This window comes from Chiloscyllium plagiosum, unplaced genomic scaffold, assembly GCF_037043375.1.
Source record: "Chiloscyllium plagiosum isolate Xiang-an unplaced genomic scaffold, Cpla_swu_hap1 HiC_scaffold_20, whole genome shotgun sequence".
NCBI lineage: Eukaryota > Metazoa > Chordata > Chondrichthyes > Orectolobiformes > Hemiscylliidae > Chiloscyllium > Chiloscyllium plagiosum.
In genome coordinates, this window is record NW_028270158.1 from 59,834,069 (window position 1) to 59,844,166 (window position 10,098).

General features: G+C 41.2%; 1 protein-coding gene across 1 annotated transcript; it reads right to left on the reverse strand.

Moving 5' to 3' along the window:
* Window positions 1–382: 382 nt before the first annotated feature.
* LOC122560493 (serotonin N-acetyltransferase-like) lies at window positions 383–8,502 on the reverse strand. The gene is made up of 3 exons (XM_043711145.2): window positions 8,175–8,502; window positions 5,088–5,242; window positions 383–1,867 (listed from the first exon to the last, which is right to left on the reverse strand). The coding sequence occupies exons 1-3, from the start codon at window positions 8,485–8,487 to the stop codon at window positions 1,562–1,564; spliced, it is 774 nt and encodes a 257-aa protein (XP_043567080.1). The 5' UTR covers window positions 8,488–8,502; the 3' UTR covers window positions 383–1,561.
* Window positions 8,503–10,098: the final 1,596 nt, after the last annotated feature.

Here is a 10,098-nt window from a genome sequence, read left to right on the forward strand (position 1 = left end):
ACCACTGAGCCTCCAAGCTGCCCTATAGGTGGCACCTAAGAGAAATACTCCAGGATCCAGAGTAGAACTGGAAGAAGGAATGTTCCACATAAGCCACAAAGGGACAGGCATAACTGGGGCCCAAGTGGGTCAGACCTGAGGCAAGTGAAGTGAGTTAAAGGAGAAATTGTTCAGAGTGAGGGCGAGCTCAGCCAGGCAGAGGAGGGTGGTGATAGATGGGGACAGTTCTGACCTTTAATTATTTATCTTAGTTGCTGCCTACAAGGGGAGAGAAAATTACATTGTTGATCCAGTATCTCAACTGAGTTCCCTTTAACATAATGTAATGGCATGAAAGAAATTTTACTGATAGCACTAAACACACCAGACTAGATACTCTTAATTAGGATGATATCTTTTATTGAAAAATGATTACAGTACAAAGATAACCTTTAATGTATGGTAAATAACAGAGCACTGTATCTATAAAGATACATAACATTGCGTATTTAGATTTTGGCAATATACAAATAGTCATATCAGTAGCCAAGCAAATAAATTACATTCAATTTAAATATCAGAAGACTAAGGTAGAGGAGTTTAAAGCTAGGGGGCATAACTTTAAGGTGAGAGGAGAAAGATGTAAAAAGGACATGGGGGGCAACACTTTTACACAGAGAGTGGTTAGTGTGTGGAATGAACTGCCAGAAGAAGTGATGGATGCAGCTACAATTACAACATTTAAAAGCCATTTGGAGAAGTACATGAACAGGAAAAGTTTAGGGGGATATGGGCCGAATGCAGGCAGGTTGCGCTAGTTTAGTTTGGGAACTTGGTGCGGACGACAGGCTCTGTTTCCCTGCTGTATGATTCTGAGATTTATTAGACTTGGAGTATTCAGTTAGATAATCAGCTGATTTGTCAGATGAGTAAATGAAAATTGCTTTTGGCAATATATCTATCATTAGGTTTTTAAAACTTTATTACTAGGAATCGAGATGTTTAAAAAATGGGTGACTAAGGAGGAATTATTGAATTTTAGTAAATACTGGCACCTGATCTAATAGGAAGTATTATGTTAACCCACAATTGCTGAAATCATTTTTTGAAATATATTAGACATAAGTTGTATAACTGATCCAGATGTTGATCAGTTAAATATACTGTAAGCAAAACAATATTTCTTGAGGATGCGATGTTAAAATTTTAAAACAGACTTTTCCATTAAAGTTGATAACAGCCTGCAGACAGGTACATATTAATCAAGCCACGGGATTTGTGTGTGTCTGTGTGTGCGCGTAGCTGGATGAGCTGTGGAACAGGCAATCAATCTGCTTTTCCATGTTTTTATGTACTTGTTAAAGGTGAGAAGTCTGCCTTCGATTTCTCAGAATGCTAATTTTAGTCCACTGTCATCGCTAAATTCATGTCAACACTTAAACATTATTGTCAATCTACTTAAAACAAACGGAATACTGATGAAACATCGCCAGTTAATAGGAACATCAGTACATTAAAGGTAGCATAGAGGCTATTGAAACAGCAGGTCTGAAATTCACGCCACTAGGTTTGAGACCGTAGTTTAGCAGCCGCTATTTCTCCGCAGGTAAGCTCCTCCACCTAGAGGGTATTCCATTTCAGTAAATGTGAGGGGACCCACTACAATGCCAGAAGGTCCGATCTCTCTAAAGCCAGCTTTCTGGTAGAATGTGATCAAGAAATCTTCACACATTAGAACAGCTCGCTTGACTGTGGGCAGACATCGCAGGTATTGTAAGTATCGCCATAAGATAATGGAACCTTTCCCCTGCTGACGGCACTTGTGGTGGACAGCCAGAACGTGAATGTGCACAGTGGAGCCCCCAGGGACATGAATGGTCATAGCATCCTACAAGCATGTGAAACGTTAACATTCATTTTATTTATATTATAAGTTAAAAGTTGTGCATTAGGTTGTTTAGTAAACATTTTCAAGCAATTGCAAATATAGAATCATAGAATTGTTACAGTGCAGAGCTCATTCCACCTGCAATAGTTCTATTACCTAGTTCCAATCTCCTGCCTTTTCCCCATATTCCCTGAACATTATTTCGATTCAATGCCTTATTAAATGTCTCAATTGAGACAAAACCTCCTCTATAAGCAAATACGTTTGCAATAATTGTTTTGCAGATGATATACCTTCTTGCTGATTGTAGGTATGGGAATAATAATTTCAAAGAACTAATCTATTGCAATCCGAATGATTGCTGAATAAAAACCTTGAGTAGAATTTTTAGTTTCTGGACCAGCAGCTGATGAGTGGGCTATTGAATAGAAGGGCATGTTGTTCACATCTTGATGTTGGAGAGGCTGATTTTGGTCAGGCTGTCCATAGAATATAAATGATAGAAATTCATGATCATAACTGGGAAGAGGCAGCAAAATAGGTCAAATTAATATTTGCTGCCTTCACAAAACCCAGCACACAGCAACCATTGATAGGTCCCAGGAGATCTCGCCTCCACTGGCTAGCACAAGTTGGATACTGGGACTCAATGGCCTAGCCCAACTTGCTATCCAAGTTCAAAAAGCAAAGCTTTGCACCCACCCACCCATCCTCCTATTTTAAGAATGTCAATTGTTCAGGTAACTTGCCTATTTTCCATGTGTCAAATTTAAATTTTTTAACCTTAATTTAGTGTACCATTTGTCATATTCTTAATATGGAAGTGCAAATATTTTCAAATGGAACACTTGTAAAAGCAATTTAACATGATCTTCCTTGTGCCCCCTCAGCTATTTTGTTCCTTTCTCTGTAGTTTATGCAGTTACAGAGGATCGGCCACATGCTTTGTTACACATTAAAACTCTATTTAACTCTTTTTCTTTTCTTCACAGAAGCTGCCAGACCTGCTGATTTTCTCCAGAAATTTCTAATTTTGTTTGTTTTAAATCTGCAGTTTTTTTGTCTTACGATATTGTTGACTTGTTTTCTATTCTGGATTGGCACCAATGGCCTTCAAGATTACAAGATGGAATGTCTAAATTGAACTTATTGTCTTTCTTCTATGTTTACTGGGGCTAAAGCCATCTCCACTAGCATTCTTGTATCTCAAATATGCTCTTTACCCTTAACTAATCCCATCAATTTGAATTCATTAAAGGTGGATCTAGACTACAGCATAAGAGATCATATGGAACTGAAATATAAGGAAGTAATTTGAATATTAATTTAAGGATGAGATCAGCTTCTATTTTCTCTGTTTTTGCAAAAATCTAAATATGCTTCTTAGTTTTGTTAATACAAAACAGGTATAATAAAGTGTAAGTCATGTTAATTGCAGTAAGTGACTACCAAATTAGCTGAAATATTAAGTTGTCTTTACAATAGTCAGTCTCTGCAGTGTATCCTGAACTTAGTTCTTTGCCCTCCTTTTACAATCTATATTAAAGTAGATTATTTTGAACTTAAATCTGAAAGAACTGCAGATGCTGGAGATCAAAAGCAGGAATTGCTGGAAAGGCTCAGCAGGTCTGGAAGCATCTGTGGAGAGAAAGCACAGTTAATGTTTTTGGGCTCAGCGACTCTTCCTCAGAACTGTTGCCATTTTCAAAATCTGGTTTATTTTCCAAGTCTGCTAATGTCAAAATTATAGGGGACATAAAAAGCATTTTAGCACCTGATGCAGATGACTCTAATGGAAGTGTGCATTGGTGCAAAAAATACTTTGATTACAAGAATGAATTATTAAAATTTGAAGGGAGCAAAAGATCACCCTTTATGCGAGATAATAAAAATATTTACACCAGCAGAAGGACAGAGTATGGATCCTGGGATGCAAGATTATATTACATTAATAACACTCCATTTTATTAAAATGATGGCACTTACAATTCCTTTAGATTTGTTTTTCAAACTCAACATATTGAGAGTTAGAAAGGGGCAACAAAAATGATTTTAGAGCTAGTTACTTAAGGACTAAATCTATGAAGGAAGACTCATTAGTAAATTGAAGATGTGAGTCCAACAGTAATACTTTAATCAGATGGGACACAGTTACATCTGGAATTAGATTCAATTAACATAATGTATGATCTTTTCATTCTCTATTGTGTTGTTCAATAACACAACATCTGTCTCAAACGTGTTCACAAATCTAAACTTTTACACGGAAATAAACTTAAAATAAAAACAAGCTAGAAAACACATTCTCACTGAAAAGGACTGTGAGTATGACCAACAGAAACTCACATTGAACATCTGAAACAATTTCAAAAAGCCCGCAAGTGATATAACATCTGTGGAAACAGCAGAGGATTAGTATGTTGAGTGATGGGGGTGTGGTACTTGGGAAAGGGGGTTTATCTGCAGCAATACTGTACCTTGCTGGGTGGGCTCTACTGTTGGTGCCAAATTACTTTTACTGTTGCACCTCCTAGATTCCTACAAACTGCTAAATGAGACCAGAACAACAAGAGATTTCTTAAAGAAAAGAAGGCAAATGAACTCATTAAGAAAGGAAGGCAGAGTTCCTCTGACATGCGGAAGGCTGTCGATGTTGCTACTGAAAGGATTGAGGGATGAACAGTACGGAAGGAGGCAGCCAGACAACATTATTAAACTTCAACAAAATTTCAAGAACAGGGCCATCCTCTGTTGCTGTGATCAGAAATGTTGGTTACCTTAGTAGCTCAGGAACTTCATTATCAGAAACCTTTTGATATTCTATCAATTTTGTGAGCTTCGCATTTATTATGTTTCATCTCTGCCACTCTCCCACCTTTTCAATCTCATTTGATTTTTCTCATGCTTCTGAATCTCACTAATACAGCTTGTGCCATGTAAGTGGAATTGAGTAAATGATTTAAATATGTGACTAATCAGTCTACATCTATTTTGTCTTTTCCTTCCGTTCTATTCATTTTTAAGTCATTCATCTATAAAATCTGACAGCTTTGGCAATGTGAAAGATGAATATTTTTATGTTAATCACAATATCATAAATGTTACTTTGTGTCGACGGTTTCCAGCATATTCAATGTTGTTTAGAAGAAATAATATAACTAAACAGAGTGGGTCCTCACAGAGTAGTACACTATGTAAGAAGAAAGGTAGTGTATCTGACCTGTGACAACTTGTCCTTGTCCCATCCAGAGCCAATTACAAAGGCTACCAGCCTCCCTTCTTCAAACCAGCCAAGGGATAACTCCGGGCAGAGCTCAAGAAAGTGTCTGACTTCATCCATGCGCAAAGGACATTCTCCAGAGACTGAAATAAACGCTAAAGGTGAAAAAATAGAGAAGACGCACTGAGTTTCTTTTTGTCCCTGATGAGTCTGGTATTCTCAGAAACTGTGGATGATGATTGACTGTTGAAGTAAAGCATTTCTCACACAAGAAAAAACAAAAGAAACAGAAGTGGGAGTAAATTAGATTCCCTACAGTGTGGAAACAGGCCCTTCAGCTCAACCAGTCCACACCAACCCTCTGAAGGGTAACCCACCCAGACCCATTTCCCTCCAACTAATGCACCTAATACTATGAGCAATTTAGCATAGCTAATTCACCTGCCCCACACATCTTTGTGACTGTGGGAGGAAATCCATGCAGACATGGGGAGAATGTGCAAACTCCACACAGACAGTTACCCAAGGCTGGAATTGAACCTGGGACCCTGCTGCTGTGAGGCAGTAGTACTAACCACTAAGCCATGTGCCACCATGTCTGGCCCTGCCATTCAATAAGATGATCTTATCATGGACTCAGCTCCATTTACCCACCTGCTCACCATAACCCTGAATTCCTTTATTGTTCAAAAATCTATCTTTGCCTTAAAAACATTCAATGAGGTAGCATCATCGGGCAGGGAATTCCACCGATTCAAAACCATTGGGTGAGGAACTTCCTCCTTAGCTCAACCCTAAATTTGTTCCCCCTATTTTGAGGCTATGTCCCCTAGTTTTAGTTTCACGCACCGATGGAAACAACCCCCCCCTGCTTCAATCCTATCTATTCCCATTATAATTTTATTTGTTTATATGAAGCATTAAAAATTCTTAGAGAAGGTCTCCCCTTTGGGGAAGTCCAGGGCCAGAGAGCTTAATCTCAGAGTGAGGGATCATCTATTTAAGACAGAGAGGAGGAGGAATTTCTTCTCTCAGATGGTCGTGAATCTGTGGAATTCTTTACCGCAGAGGGTTGTTGAAGTTAGATCATTAAGTATATTCAAAGGTGTGATAGACAGATTTTTAACCAGTCAGGTCATGAAGGGCTAGGAGGAAAAAAAGTGGATAGAATGGGCCAAACTACTAAACTTGTTGATGATATTCAACCTTGACTGAGTCCTGTGAACATTCCTGATGTGCCGCAGACAGCACAATCAAAGCTTGTTTTCTGTACTTGCAAGCAGCCTGTTTTCTGTATCTGCTTTTCTGTACTTGCTGTTTATTACACCTTGTAAGAGAGAGTGTGTGCTTCGTTCCGAGTTGTTGGACGTCGCCTCAGGTCGGGGTTGTGAATGGTGCCAGGAACAAAGCTAAGCCTCCAGACCAGCCGTCGATCGAGGGGGCCCCGATGGGCAGGCGGGAGCATGAGGCTCATTGCTTTCTTTTCCTTCCTTTTCCATCTTTTTTATTACTTAATAGATGTTCATAGTTCAGTCTTTTATTTTTTCTTTCCATCGTTATTACTCAATAAATGTTCGTATTTAAGCACATTGTTATTGTTGAGACTTCTCAGCTACATTTAACCAATTCCTAAAAGAGTTGCTTGGATAGACCCTGGGATCCAAGATGCTGGAAAGTGGAGTTGGGGGTTATTAGATCAGCCATGATCTCATGGAATGGTGGAGCAGACTTGATGGGCTGAACGGCCTACTTCTGCTCCTATATCTCATTTACAGTTGTGAACATTGTTGATTAGAATCCCTTCGGTGTGAGAACAGGCCATTTGGCCCAACAAGTCCATACTGACCCTCTGAAGAGTATCCCACCCAGACCCAGTCCCTATTACTCTATATTTCCCCAGACTAATGCATCTAACCTGCACATCCCTGAACACTGAGGGCAATTCAGCATGGCCAATTCACCCAACCTGCACACCTTTGGACTGTGGGAGGAAACACACACACAGACACAGGGAGAAGATGCTACTCCACACAGACAGTCACCTGAGGCTGGGATCGATCCCAGGTTTCTGGCGCTGTGAGATGGCAGTGCTAACCACTGAGCCACCATGCCACCCCAAATGAAGCTGAATTCACAGCTGTTCTCCCAAAGCTTAAAATGTGCGTGAGGATGGTTTGCGTTATAGCAAAACTAAACCAGTCATTTATCAGGATCTCATTTTTTCCCCCCTTTTTTATGAAATGTGGGTGACACCAATGTGGGTGTCCTAGCTGCCTTTGACCTGAGGGACTTGCTGGCCATTTCAGTTAAAAGACAACTACTTTACTGTGAGTCTGGAGTCACATGTAGAACGGATTTCTCTCCATAAAGAGCATGAATGAACCAGATAGGCTCCTCTTACTGATGACAGTAATTACACAGTTTGTAAGACACAATTTTTTTTAATTTCAAAAAAAATCCAAATTTATTTCAAACAATAACTGATAATGCTGCTGAAACTCAGCAGCATTGGTGGACAGAGAGTGGGAGAAAGACAGTTTCGGGTCCAGTGACCCTTCTTCAGAATACTTTGTTTTCAAAATAAATAAAGCCAGATTTATTTATTGAATTTAAGATCTATCAGCTGCCAACAGGCATTTGAAACCATCTCCACTGGCTATTAGTTTGACCTCAGCCACGCTCTCCCAAATTGGAATATCTATATTAGATAAGGTGTTGTACACCGAACAGTGTCATTGGAATATCTGTATTGGGTAAATTGCATACAAAACAGTGTCAAATTGGAATAACTAAATTCGATAAGTTGTACATAAAATTATCAAAATGGAATATATGAGGTAAATTTTACACAAAAGTGTGAAATTAAAAATCTATATTAAATAAGGAGTTGTACACAAAACATCATTCAAATATTGATTCTTTGAAAAATATTACATCAAAGAATTCCAGGAGAAATGAATTACTGGATATGAATATAGAATTGTACCGGTTGCAGGAGAAAGCGACTGGGCTGGTCAGAGTAGGGATAGTTGCCACTGGAAGGGCCGAGTGTACACTCGCGCACACACACCCAGCAGTTTGCCTTACCTTCCCTCTCGATCTCGAACACGCTGAGTGCGTCTGTCAGGCTCAGGTTGCGGAACTCGCTGGCGGGGAGAGTGTGGCGCCTGCGGTGAGCTGGGCTCACTCCCGCCGGGGAGTATCTCAAAGCGAAGGGTTTCAGGAAAGGCGAGGCGGTCACTACTGCTGCCATCCCCACCTTCCGATCGGTACAGAGCCACACGGGTTGCGAGGGGCTCAGACCTACTCTCTCACTGTTCGAGCTGACACTGTCTATTCCCTGATCTCCCCACATCTTCTGATACAGACAAGAACTGATCCCTTTCAACAAACACTTCATAATCAGCTTTGATCCACCCGCCCACGGCTGGCGATAGGTGTAATTAGAACAGCCAGCACTGCTGTTGTTGTGTGGTGCAGTAGACTTATATAGAGAACCTGTTGGCCCAGCCTGTCCATTCTACAGACATCATTTCTACTGTCACTGCCCTTAATTGCTGCTCTGAAACAACAGTCAATGCATATGAATGGACTGGCTGGCTCGGTGGTTAGATGCTGCCTCAGTGCCTGGGACCAGTATTTGGTTCCTGTCTATGTGGAGTTTGCACTACCTGTGAGATTAGATTAGATTCCCTACAGTGTGGAAACAGGCCCTTCGGCCCAACAGGTCCACACCAACCCTCTGAAGCGTAACCTGCCCAGACCCATTTCCCTCTGACTAATGCACCCAACACTATGGGCAATTTAGCATGGCCAATTCACCTGACCTGCACATCTTTGGACTTTGAGAGGAGACCGGAGCACCCGGAGAAAACCCACGCAGACACGGGGAGAACGTGCAAACTCCACACAGACAGTCGCCTGAGGCTAGAATCAAACCTGGGACCTTAGTGCTGTGAGGCAGCAGTGCTAACCACTCCTTCATGTAGGCCCGGTCAGTGTACAACAATGTATGCTGCCCTTGAAATGGCTGCAGAGGGGGAGGTTGGGGGTAGAGACTGTCACACATCTCCTTCTGGAACGTGTCTTTGCAAAGGAAGTCCGGAAGAAGATGCAGTGGATTTTGGTGAGGTCCTTCCCGGGCAGCTCCGGGGCACAGGGACTCTGTGCTGTATGGGCTGTTCCCCGGGACGCACACTGAGACAAACATCAACTGCTCCTGGAGGGCCATCAGCTCGGTGAAAAGCACTCTTTTGGTCTGCCCAAAACTTGTTGGTCTTCCAGAACAAGGAGTTGACCCCAACTGAGTGTTACAGACTGGCACATTCCAAGGTCCAGGGTTACATACTAAGGGACGCACTAAAGTTTAGAACAGCTATCGCCAAGGCGCAGTGGGGAAAATGTCTCAGCTTCTTCTGCTGAAGTTAAATGGGGGTCTGATCAGGTATCGGACCCTCCTGGTGCCTCAAATGCATGTAAATATAGACTTGTACAAGTAAGAAATATCTTTGGTTTGTTGGATAGAGTCAAACTCTAGTGTCTGTTTGTTTCCTTGATATGCTACTGTATAGAACATTTGTGACAATGACCAGATAAAGATATTTTATCTAGAAATGAAAAAGTCTCTATGTTTAGTTGACACATTCTCCCCGTGTCTGCGTGGGTTTCCCCCAGTTACTCCAGTTTCCTCCCACAGTCCAAAGATGTGCAGGTTAGGGTGGCTTGGCCATGCTGTCCAGGGATATGCAGTCTAGGTGGGTTAGCCATGGGAAATGACGGGTTACAGGGAGAGGGTAGGGGGAGTGGGTCTGGGAAGGCTGCTGTTCGGAGCGTTATAGTGGATCAAGTGGGCTGAATGGCCTGCTTCCACACTGTAGGGACTCTATGAGTTAACAGATCCACACTGACACAATACCACCAATGACTTTACAGAAATAGCTTTTACCTCAAAAACAATAGAAACATAAAACCAATTTTAGAAAGATATCAAACAATTTCTTAAATAATCTGT